General features: G+C 40.4%; 1 protein-coding gene across 2 annotated transcripts in view; it reads left to right on the top strand.

The window, feature by feature from the left end:
- Positions 1 to 20,437, top strand: part of IGF2BP3 (insulin like growth factor 2 mRNA binding protein 3) — a 114,262-nt gene that overhangs the window by 58,793 nt on the left and 35,032 nt on the right. For both annotated transcript variants that reach the window (XM_056334165.1, XM_056334164.1), the window contains 3 exons: positions 10,190 to 10,241; positions 10,335 to 10,398; positions 19,232 to 19,516. In XM_056334165.1, the coding sequence (XP_056190140.1) occupies positions 10,190 to 10,241; positions 10,335 to 10,398; positions 19,232 to 19,516 (401 nt within the window). The remainder of the gene's footprint in view (positions 1 to 10,189; positions 10,242 to 10,334; positions 10,399 to 19,231; positions 19,517 to 20,437) is intronic.

The following is a 20,437-nucleotide window of genomic DNA, read 5'->3' as shown; positions in this document are numbered from 1 at the left end:
AGAGTTAAAGTACTTTTACTGGAGGATAGTGTGTGCAGCTACTCATGGAGCAGCAGCGAAACAGGACTGGAGCCACTTACCCAAATACTTGCAGTGCCTGTTTGAAAGCATAAGGAAAAATCTGCATCAAAATTAAATTGAGTGTCCAGGTTTCTGGAAAATGTGTGTTGTTTTTTGGTTTTGTTTTTTAAACCAAAGCGTATCACTCTAGCACCTGGTGTTACCAAACTGCTCAGATGCTTGCACAAATGTGACTTCTGCAACGGACAGCTCTAATGGCTTTTTTAGCTGCTAAAGCCTGATGTCTTGGGCAGAGGTGATTTAGTGGAATTGAAAACTTGGCTGTAAAATATAAGGCAGAGACTTAGGTCTAAAGTTTACTGTGGGGCCACTGGAGCCAGTAAGAATAGAAAAGACCTCTGCTGTGTTGTGTTTGTTTTCTTGTGCTTTTCATAAGTAGGCCTGAGGAGTAGCAGGTGATTATGTTCTAGGCAAGCAGTTCTCTTTGAATAAAAGAACATTATACAACCCAAAAGCATGTATCATCCATGTGAGTTGGTATTCCCGTTCCTATATGAATTCCACAACTTGTAAGGAATAAGGCTGTTTCAGTTTTCAGATCTGTGCAACTATAGAGTATTAATTACTGCAAAGTGAGGGGAATGGTGTGAACTTGCCTCCTTCGTGATTGCATCTCTATTCTTTTTCCATTTATAAGATGGCAAAACATGTTCTAATTTTATTAATAATGAGGCTGTGCAATAAACCTCATTGTTTGAAAGCTTGCTGGTGACTGAACACATCCTTCAGGGCTGTGAGTGGAAGGTTTTCCATCTCTCTTTTGTAAAGGCCCTGAATGCAAGTAGACAGGAGCAGAGATCACTCTTGAACCACGTTAGGCTTAGTTAACTCATTTAGCTATGGCTGTTCTCCTCGACTTGTTCCAGTCATCTTACTTGTCATTTGATTGCTCCTTCAGAATTGGTGCTTCAAAGTAATCTATAGTTTGCAAGCTGTCAGCTAGCGCTCAGAGTTCACACTGAATTGTTTTGTTTGGGTATGTATAGGTCCAGTGGTATTAGAGTAGTGCGTGTCTTGCAGTCTTAGTTTCTAGTTTAGATAATCTCATTCAAAAGTTTGTGGCTTTTTTGTAAACATCATCTTAAGCCTTACCTTTCAGATTAGTGCATGAGCTGGCTGTAATTCTGGCATACTTTAAGCTAGACTTGGAAATCTCATAGATCTTGGTAAATGTTTGTTTAACAGAACTTTATGATAATATCTCTTTAACTTTTAGGGTTTTTTGATAACTTGCTTTTGAGTGTTTAAAATATGTGCACTTTTATGACTATCTGAATTATTAGGTAGCTGCTAGATAATGTGTTTTACCACAGAAATTTTCTACACTCCAAAATCTGATGATTCCCCTTTGCTCTAAGGTTCATGTTTCTGCAGCTTGAAGGCTTTGACAGCACTTAATTGTTGTTGTTTTGCAAAGCTCATCTCTGTTAGCAATGTAGAGACCTTTACTGTAGATCTTATTTTAATCCAATTCTGCAGCACAAAGTAAATAAAATACTTGAAAGTAGTCTTGCTCTACCAAGATTTTTCCTTCCTCCTGTAAAGTGGATATAACTTGTATTTTTGTCTGACTTCGGGCTGAATTCTTGAGTCCCCCTCCAACCTCCTCTACTTCTTTCAGTGCCCAGTTCCCCTGCAAACAGCCATACAAACTAGGAGAGGTGGGTTAAGAAAAACTTGTATTCTCTAGTTGTTGGGATGACTAGCAATTTTGGGTATAGCTGTTGCAACTATTCAAGTGACTGAGCTGCCCCATATGTTAGGAGACTGCTATTGGTGATCTGCATTCAGGTATAGGAGTTTTGCCATGCCAGCAAAATTACTGGGGAGGTGAGGTAGGTGACATGCACTGACAGCTTCAGGGAAAGTTTTGTATGAGAGTATCCAGCAACCCAGCCCATGTGTCTGTAAATCTCAGTAAATGCAGGTAACAATTCCTTCCCTTCAGCAGTCTCTTGTATTTGAGAGACTTGTTAATTTAGAAACTAAGCCTTCTCTGAAATGTCTGGTCCACAGCAGTGCTGTCCCTTAGTAGGACTGCTGGGAAGCCAAAGACATGACCTGCATCTTATGGATGGCCAATTTAAAAAGGAGGAAGGGGAATCCTGTAAATGTAACTCGGGTAAAATGCTTCAATCTTTTTATAGCTTTTCCTGGTTATAAAGGTATCTAAGGTATTCATGAAGTAGTTGTTGAGGATTTATCTTTTTCCTGAAAGCTTGTCATCTTGAGTCTTGTGCTCAGTAGAGGGGATGTCTCAGAAGTGATCGCCATCTGAGCTCTAATATACTTTATTTTTATCTGCACTAATCTGTGAACTAAATCCATTTTACAGGATTTTCCTTTATGATTCCCTCTATCATTTTTAGATAGTTACAAGCAGATCCTAGAGGAAATGCTTAATACTTGAATATGGGACAGTCCTTCCCATGAAGATTTCCCTCCTATCAAGCACTGACTTGGCTCTGTTTCCACAATGCGCCAGCATACCTGTACCAGAAGGAGCAGTTTTCCTTGCGTGGCGGCCTCTTCATGAAAATATCCCTGAGCTTTTGTCAAGAGATTTCTTGGAATGTGTAATTGTTGATAGGTTCCAAAAGATGATTCAAAAATTGATTTTTTTTAGTCTGACAGATTTCTGTAATAGTTGCAGGTTTCCAACTTTACAGAAGGCTTTTTTAAAAAGAACTATTATTATGCTGAAACTAAAAATATCAGATTAGCGCCGGTCTTGCAGAGCAGTAATGAAGTGGCATCGAGACTTTTTAATAGCTACAGAAAATAGCTTTCGAAAGTGCCTTTTTCACACACGCATGTGTGCACACACAGAGAAAAAGAGTAAAATGTATAGGAGAAATACAGTTCTCCCTGATAAATCTTTCAATTAAAAAGAACACATTTTCTGTAATGATATAGAGTTAATGTAATTGGAAGGACTGAAAGGTTGAGGAGGGGGAAAGGGAAAACAAGCTCCCTTTCTGATTTTCATGGCACTGAGCAGGACGTTGCAACTTGCACTGTGGGGCTGAGCAGCAGTCTTCTGACAGAGAGCAGTGCTGGATGCCTCCACAGGAAGGTGTCGAAACAGACAATAAAACACCAATTGTATTACAGTATAATGCTCTGAGTAAAGCAGAAAATTCATCCTTTATCCCAACGTATTCTCCAAACATTCTTGTAAAATATGCTGGCTCCCTTGCTTTTGTGTAGTCTATCATTTAATCAACGTTGGGCAATGGGTGCTCACTGGATAGTAATGCTTTTATAGCTTTTTTTATTTTCCTTCCCTTTGGCAAACTACAAATCAGATTGTAGAAGTAGTGGGGAGTGTTTCCACTTAAACTGGCCTCCTTGATGCGAGAGGAGGCAGATGAACACGAGCTAGTGTTGCTGCTGCTTCCTACTACGTTTCACAACACCCATCTGCCAGCCCGGCATGTGATCCTTCCCGCATGCCCAGCCGCAGAAATGTCCTGGTAGCCTGTCTGCCTGGGGGGGGAGGGGGGCAGCAGTGCCCACGAGGAGATCCTGGGAATGGGGATTAGCTGTGTAAAACAGCCATTGCTTTCCCAAAGGACTGAGCTGCATGAGGGTGCTTTTTAATTTTCTGGAAATCAGGATGGGTACTGAAGGAGGAGTGTTGACGTTAATGCTAACCTGGTTCATAAGCTCTGATGTTATCTAAAAACTGGTCTTGAAGTTCCACCTTTAGTGTCAGGAGCGGGGAGTTTAATAAAGTATTGTAGCAGATACTGTGCAGTGCTTAATTGCATTCAGATAATGTTGCATAAATACTTATTTCTCTGTGTTTTCAAACTTGTTTTCATTTAATTTAGATGAAGGGTGGAGAGGAGCTGCCAATTTGGCCATCTCTACATGATTCGTTATTTCATAATACCTGTATCATATTCCCTCTCGCTCCTTTCCAAACTGAATTATCCCGCTCCCTTTAATCTCTTTGTGAAGGAGGCCACCCATGCAACTAATAAGGTGGTAGATTTTTTTTTTTGGCCTTTCTCTAAACATTTCTCAAGTACTTTTTTAACCTTGGAGACCATTAATGCCATTTGTGAGCCTTGATACTATGAGAGGGTTTTGTGCATCCCGTACCTCCTTAGTGTAATGCACACTAATCTTTCCTCCCTGTCACACGTTCAAGAGACTATTTCCAGCTTAGGGTTTAATGTGGGAACACAAAAGCACACAAGATAATTTTGCCTGCCGCGTTCAGTACCTGGGCTAACTTTGTAGCCCAAAAATTTCTTTTGCAATTTCTTCTATGGTCAGAGCTTCATTAGAATACTTTCTCAGTGAATTTTTCCATCATATGAATTTTCATTTAAAAAAAGAGGGAGTTCTGAAGCTGATCTTCATCTGTAATGCTTGACACTTGTTGGATTCCTCTTAATCTTTTCTTTAGAACCTAACCTTTTTCTATCTGTAAATTATGCTAATTATACTTCACGTGATTTTTGACTAAGCAGATTTAAGGCAGGTCCTTTTAAATGTTGTTCTTGAATACTAGTGTGGTTTTAAAGCATTTGCTCTCTCTCTTTACCTCTTTGTTTTATAGACCTCGGAGTGTGTATGTCTATATGTTTGCTTTTTTTAAATGGCCCAGCAGTATTACCTGGAAATATGTATAAACACATGTGGTGTATGGAGTTGGTTATAGTAGTTGTAGTCATGGCTGCATGTGATGCTGAGACCTATTTTCGGTTGCTTTATGTCTTTTGCGTAATTTGAAACACTGACGTTGAAATAGTCCACCTCATCTCTTACCTCCTTATTTTTTTTAATTGAGCATTTCAGATTTCCCTAATGAGAACACAGTAAACGGGGACCTGGTGTTTGCTCTTAGCGCAGTTGGGAGGGACATTGGCTCAGGCTGGAGCATGGCTCTGCTGTCAGCTAGGAAATCCAGTGTGTGCAGTGAAGGTGACTGGTCTTGTAAGAGTTGTGCCCCAGTTACTCACCACACACTTTATTAATTTTGCAGCAAGTCGAAGACTTTCAGGAAGACAGACCCCTTTGGTTAGGGGAATTGAATGCTGCCATGACAAACTGAAATCTGGACGTTCTGGTCTCTGGTGTTGTGCAAACTATTTGAGCAGAAGTTACTATTACTTGCTAACAGTGTGCCCTGTCTTGTGACGAGCCTCAGGTCTCTTGCAGAAGTGCCGTGTTCTCCTTGCTTCCGAAAGTGGCTTTGAAGCTGCACTTTGAACACACAGACATGCTGAGCGCTGTGGAAAATCAAGCCCTCGGTGTCCAAATTGGTCATTCAATTAGTAGTTCCTTTGACAATTTTGTCTTTGTTCTCTGTGGTTCAGCTTTACATTCTTAAAACCCTGGTAATGCCACCTAAACAGAATTGTATTATAGGGTAAACTTATTAATAGTTTTGAACATTTGGATATAACTGTAAGTTCCCAGGAGAAGAATTCACTCCAGGGTTTGTATGGGATGTGGTAAATAAGCCAGAGTTATTGTTTTCAGGCGCTGCCTTTCTGGTGTGTGCAAACAATGACTTCAGCAGCTTCCAGACTTATTTTTCTGATTCTTCCAGACTATGGTCATGGTTTCGTGAAACAGTAAACTGGGTATTGGAGGGCCTACAAGATGAAAAACGCCATCACCACACGCTGCAATGAGTTGAGCCATTGCAAACTGGCTTTGCCTATCCAAATGCCCTCACAAGGTTCTGGAGGAATAACTTTGCCCTGGCAGGCCCTGTGCTGGTTTGGGTACTCCATGTCCATGCTGCTCTGCCTTTACAAGGGACCGACACGCTCTAACCTTTTTGGTGTAAATGATGAAAACTCCTTTCCATACCTGGCTTTTTTTGTTTCCTTTCTTTCTACCTTTCCTCTTCTAAATCAAAAAGCCACTTGCACTAACAACTTCTCTCACCTCATATTGTTGACTGATGCTCTCTATCCATGCTACCCGCCTCCTTTTTTTTTTTTTAATTATATCACCCAGAACACTCAAAGCCTTTACAGCCAGAAATTTCCACGTGGTCTTTTACTGAATGACGCTAATCCTCCTGTCTCATTTTTCTCTCTCTGCTATGTGTGATTTCCGTTCTGTTGTCTAATTTTAACTCCCAGTCAACAGGACAGGAGTCATGGAAGCAGGAGTGGTGGTCTAATGGCTCTGCATGAGTGGAGGAAATGACTTCAGGTTATACAGCACCACTGTCAAGTTCCCATCGCTAAGTGCATGTGTGAGAGAAACAACATGGGTAACTGTGCTTATGGACCAGATGTCTTGAGACTAATTTGCTTATGGTGTAGGGCAGAAATCCTGCAGCACCATAAGATGATGTGTATCAAATAGTCTGTTCTGAAAGTGCAGAAAACAACTGCTCTGGTTTGTTCAAAGGTGCTACTTCTAAACCTGTGAAATTGTTCAGAACTGGGATATTTTTAATGTGTGCTTTGAGCTCTTGGCTCTACTGAAGAGTAACGTTTCCTTGTTTTTTCCTTGTAAAGCAGCCTCAATTTGTGGGGCTTGGTGTAGGGTAATAATGCTGTTTATAATGAAGTCAGAATTGGCTTTTAGAGCCTGATGAATGAAAGTCCACAGTATAAGACTGCAGCTTTTTGTGAGAGAGACATCTGTGCTATAACGAGCAGGAGACCCAATTTAGACAACTGTTAGAAGGAGAGCTCAAGAAAAGGAAAGACTTTTTTTCTAGCTCAGATTAAATATTTGTACAAATAAACTTTTCTTTTCGGCTGCTCATCAGAATTGCTGCTGCACCACCAACTTGGCTTTGAATTTTGTTCCGATTGCCCAACAAGGCTGTACACGGAGAGTGTTACGGAAGAGCAGCTTAAACAAAACATGTTTGTTTTGCAGCAGAACTACAGGCTTTGGGCTAGAGAGAAAAAAATTTGGGGAGAGGGAAAAGGCAGTGTGAAGAGAAATATGAAAAAATGAAGGATGTGGATAGAAACTGGCTGTTTCTGTAAATACATGTGAAGCAAGAAACACATGCAAGAGTTGAGTAGTGTGTTTTGAAAATGAGTTACGATAGAGGATCTGGCTTTGCAGTTGTGATGATTTCTCCCAGCTGGATCAGCTGTTTCAGTTAAGTGTTCTCACCCATGAAGGTTGCTCCTCTCACACACACACACACACACGCACACCCCCCAACTGCTGCTGAATCTTTTTTACTAGTGCCTTTTAAATACAGTCTGGTTAACGGGCTATCCCTGTGGTGTTGATCTCACTTAAAACCTTGCTGCGTGAGACTGACAGTGCTGGAAATCTAAGTGTCTACTGAGGGCAGTGCTGTGGAGCACAAGTGTCTTTGACCCAAGAGGATTGTTTCCCATTTTGGTTGAAGAAAGCTCCAATCCTTTTGAGGAAGATTCTCATACATCTGTTCAGTAAAGCAACTCTTCTAGGAACACGGGAACTCAAATCACTTGGATTAAAGCCCAGATGGACACTGTCTCTGACTGAAATGGCTCAGAAGAGGATTAAGGAGCAGCGTAAGTGGAGAACTCCTGGTGGAAAGCGGTGGGATGCTGAATGTGCCATCCTGGGCTATTCCTCAGCATTAACAGCAGAGGAGACTTTTGGTTCTTAGGCTTCTTGAAGGAGATGCAAGACTAGAGCGTTGAGTGGTTTTTGATGGCTGATCAGAAACATAATGAAAGTAGTTTTTAGAGAGAATGTAGTATCTTTAAAAAGTTGTGTGGATTCAGCTTTAAAGCTTTTATTTTCTTGGTGAAGCTAGTGACTTTAATACATTGGTCTTAATGTAAAGGTATGCTTAGCCTAGAATATAAATGTATTATGGAAATAGCTTACAAAATGTCGATTAATTATTATCCAGTGAATTCTTGTGGTACCTTTGGCATTCCAGCTTTGCTTTCTTCCTGTATGATTAAGGATGAAAATGCAGTTCTGTGATTTTGAGGTGATGCAGCTTTGGGGCAGAGTGCCTATGAGCTGGTGGTCCGCACAGTTCAAATATAATAACAATTTGTCTTGCTAAAGACATTAGCTCACATTGTACTATGGTCTGCTGTGTAATACAGCATGGGTGTTGACATACTGTAGGGACAAAGAAATTGTTTTATCAGACTAATGAATTCTTCAGCATCCTATTTCAAGTAAACGCCTCGGAATGGATCTCTAAGCCAGTGTCTTGCTTTGCTGCTCTTGTTTTAAAACACTGACCCCGCCTGAGATTCTCTTCACCCACAGATTTCAGTGGAAGCACAGTTACCCCTTAATCACGTGTGGTAACTCTCCTGGCCTGTGTGGAAGTATGTCCACAGACACGCAAGACCTCCCAACTCTCCCACTTGTCTGTGCCAACATTTAAAAGGATCTACCACAGACTTCTAATTTATTTTAATCCCTTGGAGCATCTCTGCTTCAGTAATATTTAGCAAACTTCTCCTTAGATAGTTTCAAATTGTCAGAGGTGAGGAGTGGCAGAAAAATTATATTTTAGGGTATTGAAAAGGCAAACTCTGACTAGGCTAATCTCTACTTGTCTGTGAAAATAAAACAGTTGCCAAGAAAACTTATTAGACCCTATACAAGAAGGATAGGGAAATTCTGCAGTTAGAAGGAATAATGCATTGCTCAAACTTGGTGAGTTTTGCCTTTTGAATACCTGGTTTGAAATTTTACCTTTGGGTGTCTGTGTGCAATTTCAATTTTAGTAGGTGGTAAAGACTGAAAATTATACTGATGCAAGTTGTCGTCAAGTTTGGACATATAAACTGTGATTTATCTTAAAAATGTCTTTTATATTGTAGTAAAAGTATACAGTACATGAATAAATTATAATTTTGAAACCTTAATCTCGTGAAGATGTAGATACTCTGAATTTTACCCTTTTAGGGACTAGGGTTTTGTGCACACTCGGTTGCTGGTTACAGCGAGTGGAAGCACACTGCAAGAAGAAGCTGCACAGATGTGTTTTTATGTCTACTGCTCCCCTTCTGTCCTGGTTCTCTTCCTTTCCCAAAAAGAGTTTCTTCCCTCTCATAATGACATTTCGCTTTAAGAGACTAACAGAAGTGAAGAATGGCACTTTGGTTACAGAGGAGATTTCAAGTTCACTTTTTTACTTCTTGATGTAATTTGTGTGAACTTTTCCAGCACCGTCTTAACTCTTGAGACAAAACATTAGGATGCAGTAACCCACAATGATGTACTTGTCTTCTGTGCTAGTTACTGCCACAGTCATGGTTTTCTGGAATGATATTTCTCACCAGGAAAAAAGCAAAATATATACTATATGAATTCTAGAAGTGATACAACAGTGGGTATTTTAATGTTTTACCAGAACATTCTGACGCCTTGATTTTCCTAAAAGTCTTGTTTCTTGTCCTTTCTTCATCATTCTGCATTTGACTAGAATAAGACAAATTGTGCCAAATAGAACTATTATTTGGATTTCTTTTACCCCTTGCCATATGTTTTCACCTATTCCTCCCTAGCTTTCTACCGAAGGACAAATTAATTGTGACTTTCAAATAATTGTGCAGATACTGTTGCGAGTGCTTCCCCTGGAATAGTTTTTTTGGAAAATGTCAAAAGAATTGTGGAACAGCTTTTGATGTGCTGGTTATTCTGGTTAACTACTTCATGTAGACAGGTCCCCACTAAGTAAAGAGAATAACATTTTTATGTATGACCTCCTGGGGGGGTGGGGGTGCAGAACCCCCAGTGAGTGACAAAGTTGCATATATGTACTTGAGATACATGGAAAGATTTTATTCCAGATTTGCTCTTTAATTTTTCCTGCCTTTGCTTTAGCCCACTCTGGGAACAGGTGACTTGGTTTATTTTTAGAGTTTGGAACTTCCAAAAAGTCACACTGCACTCACTGTGAGTTATATTCTGTATTTTCACATCCATGAGGTTTTAAACGCAGATTTTCTGATGTGAGAAAGAAAATGAGCAATGTGTTCTTCCCAAAATAGTTAACATTTCTTGATTATTGGTGTGGATATATTGAATGCTCTGCGTTCTGATGAGATTATTACAAATTTTAGTGCTTTTACATGCTTTTTTGTTTTGTTATTCTGTTTTGAAATTGAAATCTGTAATTTCTTTTACCTTTTGATAGGTGCTGGATAGTTTGTTAGCTCAGTATGGAACAGTGGAGAACTGTGAGCAAGGTATGGCTCTACTCTTAAAATTGCGTTTAGATTTGTAGTGGGAAGTGAGTGCACGCTGAATGTAACCTCTGTGCGTTGTGTTTTTCTCTCTAGTGAACACTGACACGGAGACTGCAGTTGTAAATGTAACGTATGGCAATAAGGACCAGGCTAGACAGTAAGTATCTTATTTACTTGTTACTGTCATCTAACTTGCATTTTGGAATTTATGTTGCTGTGATTTTATATGCAACTTTTGCTTCTGATTAATTTATCAATAAAATGATCATGTAAGCGTTAACTTTTAAGAAAGTATTTCTGTCTTCCCCTTGCCAGGTCTTGTGTGCTCTACCTTAATTTGCTGGGTTTTATCAACTTTTCCCACACTTCAATTAATAATTTTAAAAATTGAAAATTTGGGTAAAATTATTTGAGTGAGGAGGGCAGAAAGTTAGTGATTTGCTGATGACAGAGGATGGGAGTTGTTCTCAATTATTTTTAGCTGTGTTTTAAAAAAAGCTTTGTGATGCCCTTTTACAGTGTCGGTTGTTCTGTGTCTGTCTTCTGGTTAGCAGCTACATTCTTCTGTTTGTTTCTGTTATTGTGCAATGATTTTCCCCTAAGATTTTTTTTTTTTTAAATTAGAAAACTTAATGCTGCTTTCAAACACACAAAAGTTTGTAGTCTGAATACCCAAAATAAATTGTTTGGGCTTTTTGTACTTTAGGCCTTTTAATGCTTTTTATTCTTTTTAGGAATTTTATGCTTGCTTACGTCTTCAGTAATAGATCACTTTTAACCTGCATATTAAAAGTAATAGCCATAATGCCTTACTTAATGGTTGTATATAATTTTCCTTTAAATACTTACTGATATTTTATAGCATACTACAGGTTTAATTTTGCTTTTCCACCACAGATAGAAAAACGACTTGTGTTCCTTAATTTTTAATCTGGTGACATAAGCATTTTTTTCCTTCTCTTTCTAGCCATAGCAGGTTAAACAAAACCAAACCTATGAAGTAGCCTACAATGATCTTTTTAACTTTGAAATTTCTGCCACCTTGTGGCTAGCTAAATTCAGCACTTAAGATGCAGAGTATGCTTATGGAATGCATTAATTCAAATTACAAATTAAATAATACTTGTACATATAATTAAGTAATTATGACTTCTGTGTAACTTGAATGCAACACATGTATTCAATCTTTCAAAGTGTTAGGTTATTTGTTAGTGTATACTAAACAAATGTGATGGGAAACTCGTGTCAGTGGCATCTCCTGTGTACACTGGAGCTGAAGGAAACAATGTTTTCTTGAATTCGCTCTTTAACATCTCTCAAACCCTGAATTGTTCAAGTTCTTTAGGTTCTTCTGTTGTTAATTCTGTTGTGCAGTATTTAAGAAAAATGTTGAATTTCTAGTTCTGAAGAAACCTATGGTGCAATGTTAAAAATAAATGCTACGTGTGCCAGTTCCTTCTTTGAAAATGTAAGAGAGAAGTAGCTAAAATACCATGGAAAGAAGAATGATATATTTTTGAGCTGTCTGTCATCTGTAATGTCTGTTCCTGGCCTTGTGCACTCCCTTCTGAAGTTGAAAACAACAGTGTACAGCTTTTCCCCCCTCAAACTGTACTTGTTAAATTTTAAGGTCAATTCTGAGGAAATGCTGAGATAAGCTAAAACTATGCACAAGTGTCTGAGATAAAATTTTGTTTTGCATGAGAGATCACATGACAATAATTGAAAGCATCTTGAGTCTGAAGCAGGTGAATTTAGTGTCCATCGTGTTGGAGGAGGACCTGAAGAGATACAGGTTGAATGATGACACAGAATTTGGTTGCCTTGAACAGGTAGGGCAGGTGGAGTAGTGTGATTTACGTTTGTGAATTGTTTGATACAGGCACAGGGTTTTCTAAGGGGATGAATCCGTTTTCTGTACAGAAAATATTAGCTCAGATTGTTTGGGTTCAGGATGCAGCCTTGCAACCGTTTAGAAACCTTTAACAGAAGTGGCTGGATAGAGGTTTTCCTAGGAAAAAAACTGTGAGGAATTACAGTGAAGATTCACTACAGAAGCTGTGCATGTGTGGCTTTTCTGTGTGACTGTGGCGGTGTTTCATTTGAATGGTTTTCCCAGACACGACCTAGCTTTGCTTCTGGTAACTGGCTGTGGTGGACAGCAGTATACGAGTGCTGATAGCTGATAAAAGGCAGTGTTGGTCGGCCTGTGCAGTACAAGGGATAACAAGAACTGACTTTATCAAAGGCTGTTTAGAGTTGTTGAGAATCAGCAGCTGGTAACAAGCTTTGTATTTTGAAATTTAGCTGTTTATGGCAAACGATGCTCTTAGCCATGACTTTTGGAGCGAACACTGTGGCATGAAGTTTTCTATGTTGCCGCATACAGTGGGTGCCCAGTTCTGATTTCTGTTCTGCACTTCTTGTAACACGTCCTACCCTCACAGTTAGTGCTGGCTGACAAAACACGCAAAGTTGGCTGCTTCCCCACTGGTGTGGCATTGTTGTGCCTGTTGCAGTGTGTACCAGCAATGCCACAGCAGTGAAGGTCCTGTAACACAGTCTAGAGATATTTTTGACAAGCAGTTCTAAATAAGTGTGGTATGCATTGCTTGGAGGATGTTAGTTTTGAACAAAACTTTGGTTCCACCCAGCTGGGAAACTGAGCCTTCTTCTGTCTTGCAAATCCAATTGTAGCGGCAGAGGATTGTTTGGTGTTTTGTGTTGGTTTTTTTTTTTGGTTTGGTTTGGTTGTGTGTTTGGTTTTTTTTTGTTTTTTTTTTTTTGTTTTTTTTTTTTTTTTTCCTGGGCTAGTGCTACAGTTGCAGCATAATCAATACAGGGCTGCATGCAAATCTGACTTGCGAACTGAAATTTGTGAAGAATGCAGTCCTCATGAGAAACAAGTCTTGGACAAGAGAGCACACAGCACCTAAAATGTGAGATGCGCACAGTTATTGACTTCTAGTTGGAACGGAGGGCTATGGCTTTGACCTGTTGTGGAGATGCCTCTCTTTCCTAGCTGGACAGGTATGAGGTGGTCCTGGCAGAAAAAACAGGATGCTGCTCCTTGTCTTGATGTGGCCAGAGCAGGGGAGCTAGTGTGGCAGATCAGGTACTTGTGGGAAGCCTGGTAGGTTTGTGGAGAGGTGTAGAGCAAGCACAGAGTTATGTGCGGGCCTGGGAATACCACACTTTGCTCTTCGGGTAGCGAGGAGAAGGCTGGGATTGCCAGAGTGTCTCTGTGACCCCATCCCTGCCCTCCTGTCCTGCAAGTGCTTGGGAGGAGGAGGGATTTGTTTCAACTCCAAAACTGCTTTTGCTTCCCAGAAACTGGAGGGGACCTTACAAGGCATGTGTGTGCTGCTGTGGCACGTGCAATTACTGAACGTCACGGTGGGTTATGGAATATCTGGAAGAGAGGAGTTCAGAGGGCATGGGTCAGTTTGAAGAACCAACCAGCTGCACGTAGGCACTGAGGCAACTCGGGGGTGTCCTTTGGCAAGCAGGTCCCTCTTCTCACAGTATCAATCCCTGACTGCAACTGGCAGGGCACGCTGACTGTGTCCTTGTGACGTGCTGCCACCTAAATTATGGCTGTTACCTTCAAAAGTTACACTGCCTTCTCTTTCCCTCCCCAGAATGTTCTACTGTATAGGTGTCTAGTGGGTGCTACAGGATTTAGCTCTATCCAGGATTTTGGAAGGAAGATTTTGTGCAAAGCTGACCTTGCATATATGAAGTGGTTGTATATTGTTTTAGTATAGGGTTAGGTGTTTATTTTTTATCTTATTTTTTAGCTCAGGAATGAGGTACATGTGCTGGCTGTGTTTGTAACTGATGGTGTATTTTACATGCGGGCTGCAACGCGAGGAGCTCAGGATCTGCATCTTTGCAGGTATAAGTAGGTATATTACTTTGAGTGTTAAGACACTAGTGGTCACCTTTTAATTGGGATACTTGTAAAAAAAGAAACAGGTTTTTTACCCTTTCAATGAAGTACAAAGCTATGTGTATGCACACAACATGTATGCTTGATGAATGAATAAGAGTTCACGTAACTAATACTTTTACATGCCATCATGGGTCAGGGCTAATGTTGCCATAGGAACGGTAATACTGAAAATTCAGTGGTGTATGATTATAAGCTTAGCTTTATTTTTTGCTTTGTTTTTATTTTCAGAAATACTAATGAAACTTTTTTTATTTAAGGCAAAAAAAAATATTATGCCAAAGAAAAATTACCATGTCTATCTGTCTTCTCGGTATGCAAATGTATCTGTTCAGGGAGGAAAAACGAAAGGTGGTGTATGTACAAGCTGCATGTGGGAGTGAAATATGTTCTCCATCTAGTACTTAGTGTCATCGCGCTATCAATGGATGAATGATTTCCAGCACAAGACTCGGTGCTTTTACTGTACTCATTTATCTAGGATGTTTAACCTCCACTAGCATCAGAAGGGAGAAGGCTGGGCAAACATGCTCTCGTAGGGAGCTCATGAGAGGACAGCCATGAGATGTCATTTTGATGGGAAAATCTCAGGTGACTAATTCACAAAATATTTGTTTAAAGGTTTCATTTTTATGTAGGGCTCCTCTTACTTCTGAGCAGGTGTCATGTGAACATAAGCCAGGCTGCTATACATCTTAGCAGAGCATAAGCAGTAGTCGCTGCAGTCTCTTAAAGAATTTGTTTTATAAAAAATTCTGAACTACACTATGAGATTCCTCTGTACCAGCTCTTGCTGGTATATGAAATGGAAGCATTTTCCATTTCCACTAAATATTAATTAATTTTTAAAGAAGATTTGGGGGAGGAGAGCACCTCCTAATGAGGAAGTTTACTGAATCTTTCTCCTTCTTTATCCTCATTAAGTGACTCTAAAGCTTTTAGCCCTTGTGTAAAAGGTGGTTTGTGGATTGTTTCAGTAGGTACCAGTGGTGCACTCAGACAGTGGTAACCTGCGTGGCCTTTAATTTGTGGCTGTGGAAGGAGACCCTCGGCTCTGTTTGGGAAGGCAGAAGTCTTTGAGGAAAGACAGAGGTGGTGTTGCTGTGGTTTGGACTTAAGTTTCCAAGGTGGTCAGTCAACGTGAGTGTGTTTTACAAAAGGAGCTGGATTTAACGTGGTTTTGGTGGACTGCAACAGTGATGATAACCTTGACCAAAACGGGTGCCACTAGCACTGTGAAGAACCAGTCACTTGCTTTCCTCTGAGGCTCAGGCTTTCCCAGGGAGCGGGGACGGCTCTCCTCATAGGAAGTGCTGTCCTAAATGCTGTTTTACAGGAATTTTTCTTCCATCTAGAAGGCAGTGCTTAATCACTCATTGCTCTTGGTTTCTCCCCGCAACCCCCTCTTTCCTGAAGCAGTGCCTAGATTCCTCTAGAACTTTAGGCTTCTTATGGTGCTGAAGGACTACTGAGAGCTATCACCTTGCCTGATTCCAGCCCTATGTTTCGTGCCACAAAACTGATAAAAATTAGTTCAGAACAGTTAAATAAAGGTGTATGACAATGCCTTAAAAAACCTAATGCAAACTGTCAAATGTTGAAATGCGAAGGCCTGGCTCAACAGCCAAAGTATCAAAAGCTTTGGGCTGTGTCTTCTGTAAGAAATGCACCAAAACTGTGTATTTGCTGCATTACTGAAAATTAGTTATCATGGCATTCCGCTGTGGGTGCCTAAATTGGTACAGAATGTGGGACCACTTACCTAGGAAATGTCAATTCCACAAAAGACTTGAGAGAGCAGCATTTAGTTATTGACTCTTCTGACTTCTTATCACTTGAACAAGTCAAATTATAAAACAAGTCAGCCTATATGATATGGAGATCTCTGACTCGGAGGATGTTAGTTATTTTAACGTTTTCTCCGTAAATATATAGACTAACTTAAACAAGTGATACTACTGTATTATCTCTAGTGTACTGGATTCTCCAGTACACAGTACTGCAGGTACTGTAGTATCTCTATCATCTAACTAGAGAAGTGGACTCTGAAGCAGGTTTGCCTTCAAATAACTTGCTCAAAAATGTGTCCACTGTTTTTTTTAGTGTGTTATTTTTCCGTGTCATATGGCTTTGGTGGCCAGGAGTTGTTCACCGCTGGCTGACAGAATTGATTTTCCACAATGGCAAATGAACTTTTCTCAGTTTGCTTTGAATTTAAGGTACTCTACAGTCATATAGAACCATTTGGCAATTTTTTTTAAAAAAAAGTTCCAACCATCTTTCCAGGAAAAGTATGGCATGTATGTATGCCAGTTGTTGCTGAATGATGTTTGTTCTGAAGGCATATAGGTATGTAGCTTGGTTGCAAACAAAAAGCCTGGTCTTTTCCTCCCCTACCACTTCTGAAGAGTGAGAAATCTCATGCACTGATTTAATGTAAGGTTTTGTATCAGTGCTGGGATTCTGGTCTAATGTTTTAAAGCCAGGGGAAATTGAAGCATTTTGGGAAAGAAGCAATGTCTGAACTTGTTGAATGAATGCATGGAAGGGAATGAATTGGGATAGATGTCAATCTAGAGCCTACCAGCATATCCGTGAAATCGTTGGTACTCATCTCTCTAACATCTTGAGGTTTGATTCCAAAAGAAACAGATCTTGTGCAACTACACTGGCTGGTGGTGCCATTTCCCTCCCTGGTACTAATTCAGCTTTTTGGCTGATTTTAGGAAGATGTAGTCCAGAAATAGAGGTCTCTTGTCACAACCAACAGGAGCTTAGTATGTTTAGGTTGCCTAAAAAGGAAAGGCTCCAGACCCCTTTCCCAGATAGGATGTCCATGGAGAGACACTTCAGTGAAAGGCCTTTTGGGTATCGGAAATCTACACAGAAATTAAAACTGGAGAGACAAATCCATAGGAACACAAGTTTCACTGGTCTGGCTGCTCACTGCCCTTACTAGTTTGTAAACATGGATTTCTGTGTAGTATAATGCTCTTCCAAGTCTGTGGAGTAAAAGTTAAGAAATGTCAGCTTTGAAATGGCCTCAGCAAATATTAATCCAGCTCTCTTGACATATGCTGTAAGAGATCCTTCTGTTACGGAAGCAATTACACTCCTGCCCTGTTCCCAAAGGGCCCGTGTCTCATTTGATGAACAGAAGTATTTAATGAGCAGTGATCAGTTACTCAATATTTTGCTTTCCTTGATGTTCATTGGTGTTGCCTTGGGCCTTATTTATTACCAGCCCTTATTAAACACTGCTTCAAAGACACAATTTACTTGTTTTTTCATAAATTCTTTACTGTCTAGCTGGAGTATTTTGAGGGTGCTGGCTCAACTGGGAGATGAGGGGCATGTTATCCTCAGCATCCATATACCGCTTCTTACCTGCAGGGCTGCTGCTTGACACCCAGACTGTCCGAGGGGTCACCCAGGAGGTGAATAGTACTTTTCACTGGCTGCCTTTGACAATTTAAGTGATTGGCTGGCATCATCCTTTATCTCTGCAGTAGAGGCAGGAATAAAAATGTTGCTGAGGTTAGCATTTGGTAAACTGGCAGTAAACACCTGCCAGCGTGCGTGAATGGAGGGGCTAGGTTTAGTTTCTGAATGTGAGGCCTTGCTCCAGAGCATACAGTTACTGGAGCTTTTCAACAAAAATGTTGGTGGGTTCTTTAATATGAGATGGAAACCTCCTCCCTCCCATTACTGTTTTTGATTTAAATTTAGTCTTTAAACAAAATTTATCAGTAATCTTTAGTCCAAGATTAAGCCTGGCACTTAGAAACTAGGCCAAATCGATGCACGTTTCATTGATAAACAATATATTGCTGATAATCTGAATAATACGCCTTCTGTAGCAAAACTTGAAATATCTTTCTTGGGCAAACATGTTAATTTTATACTGCTAGCTTATTAGTGTGTTGCGTGTAGCTTAGTTAAGCCTACTGTTTCCTGGCCCTTTAATTGTATTGACTACTTTGTGAGTGGTAGATCCTTGACTCTCCAGAAATCTGTAAATTTTAAGTTCAGTTGTGCTCTCTCTGTGAAGAGGAGACCAGCAGGTCAGGTTGATTTGCAAACTTGGCCCCACCTTGGTTAGAAAGAGGGGCTGGGCAGAGGGAGAGCTGAGCGGGTGGTTATTCAGTGTGATGGGCCACGGTGAGAGCACGTTGTGTGCATTTGGGCAGTATCCCTCTGTGCTATTTGAGACAGGGTTCTGCTTTGCCTAAAAGCACAAGAGAACTCGAAATGCCATTTAAATGCCTTCTAACACCTTTGCATCTGTGGAGAATTTAACAGATGCATTGGCTTGAATTTCCTGGTCAACTTTTAAACCTGCTTACAACATGACTAGTTTATAAGTTGCAAGGTGTTGTTGTGGTCTGCTAAGTGGTGTTTCAAATGCTATTGACTGGCTTTGAATGCTTTCTTTCCTGCTGAGAGTGAACCAGGAGCTGTCTTTCATAGCGTTCTTTACTCTTTTTTTTTTTTTTTTTTTTTTTGTCATAGCTATGTCAGTTATTACAAAAACTCCAGCCAAATAGCTGTGCTGGCAAAAACCCTAACGAAGGTGCTGCGATAGCAGCTAAAAAGTTTTCCCTCTGGTGCAGCTTTAATTCTATTTGGGAAACTGATTTAAATTAAATCAGGCAAAAGAATGCTTTTGAGCGTATAAGCTCTGTCTCCTGTGAGGTTTTGCTGATAGGGTTGCACCAGCAAAACCTTTAAAGTGCACAGAAGCCCAGAGCAAGCAAGAACTAACTTGTAGTCCTTAATATGGTGACTTAAAAAAAGTGAAAAAAAGAAAAAGGGGAAAAAAAAAAAAAGGTTGTCTATTCAAGATCTTGACTGAAGAATTTTGAATGTAACTTTTCTTCTTGGATTCTTGGAACTGGTTTATGGCTTTGTCACATGATTTAGAAAGAGCAGAAGTCTATATCTGAGTGACTTGTCATTTCATAAGGCCCTGCATGTGATTGTGGTTTGTTTGGTTTTTTCCCCCCCCTCCTCTCTCCTCCCCTTTGCAAATAAACAGAGCAATAGAAAAACTGAACGGGTTTCAGCTTGAAAACTATTCCTTGAAAGTTGCATACATCCCTGATGAAATGGCAGCCCAGCAACCTCCACAGCAGCATCCCCAGGGAAGACGTGGATTTGGACAGAGGGGTCCTCCAAGGCAAGGGTCACCCGGTGCAACCACAAGGCAGAAACCACAGTCAGACGTTCCTCTGCGGATGCTGGTTCCCACGCAGTTCGTAGGAGCCATTATCGGGAAAGAAGGAGCAACAATCAGAAACATTACAAAGCAGACACAGTCCAAGTAAGTTATTTTACAAAACTGTAATTGTAAACTTTAACATCGTGTCCTTATGTCTTCTGTAAAGGAAAACTTGTAAAACTTCACAACTAACCTGTGTGGTCAGAGAGCAAATGAAGATAACAATGAATAGGAAATCTTTTGCAAGGTTTATTTAAGGACTGGATTCAGTCCTTGACACGTGCTCAAATACTAGCTGACTTGTTTCTCCCTTTTTAAAGAAATGAAATTAGGCAGTGTTAGTAGGATGGCGCGTGTTGCTGGAGAGCTTGCTTACAGATGTGCTAATACGGTTCTGGCACAGAAAACGCAGCTGAAAGAGCTGTTGTATGTTGTTCTGTGGGACGTAAAGCTGGTGTGGTGACCTATCGAAGTCTTTATTCTAGCTTTAGTTTAATTTAGGGCATTCTTAGGATCTATAAATATTTTCAATTCAAGGGGCGGAGAGGGAACCAAAACAAAAACCTTCCCACGCCCCCTCACGACTGGTTACACCTCACTCCCATGTATTTCTGGTGGATACATTTGTAGCTATGAAGTTGCATACCACACCAAAACACAGATTAAAGAAATGCACGGGAGGCAAAAAGCAAGCTGCTAAGTGACCTAAGAAGCTTAAGAGCACTAGGGTCTAGAGGCGCTGAAGGAGATTGTTTTCAGTGCATGTTAAATCCCTACCCACAAGGAAAAGCTCAGCACAGATGCAAGAGGAGGTGGGGATTGTAGTCAAAGAATTTTTCCAGCTTACCCCTAAGAGCAGAGAGCGAAAGATGCTGCTTTCAGCAGTGCACTGGTGTGAGGCCCCAGCTCTGTAGTTACAGCAGGCAGGACCTGAAAATGAGCTGTATGTGAGGGGTATGAGGGTGGGTGGCTTCAGTTTTGAGAGCAGCCGATGAGGATAACACTCCTCTCTAATTATACCCC

This window comes from Falco biarmicus, chromosome 4 (genome assembly GCF_023638135.1).
Source record: "Falco biarmicus isolate bFalBia1 chromosome 4, bFalBia1.pri, whole genome shotgun sequence".
NCBI lineage: Eukaryota > Metazoa > Chordata > Aves > Falconiformes > Falconidae > Falco > Falco biarmicus.
The sequence above is the reverse complement of the archived record's forward strand: the minus strand, read 5'-3'. Positions and strand labels throughout refer to the sequence as shown.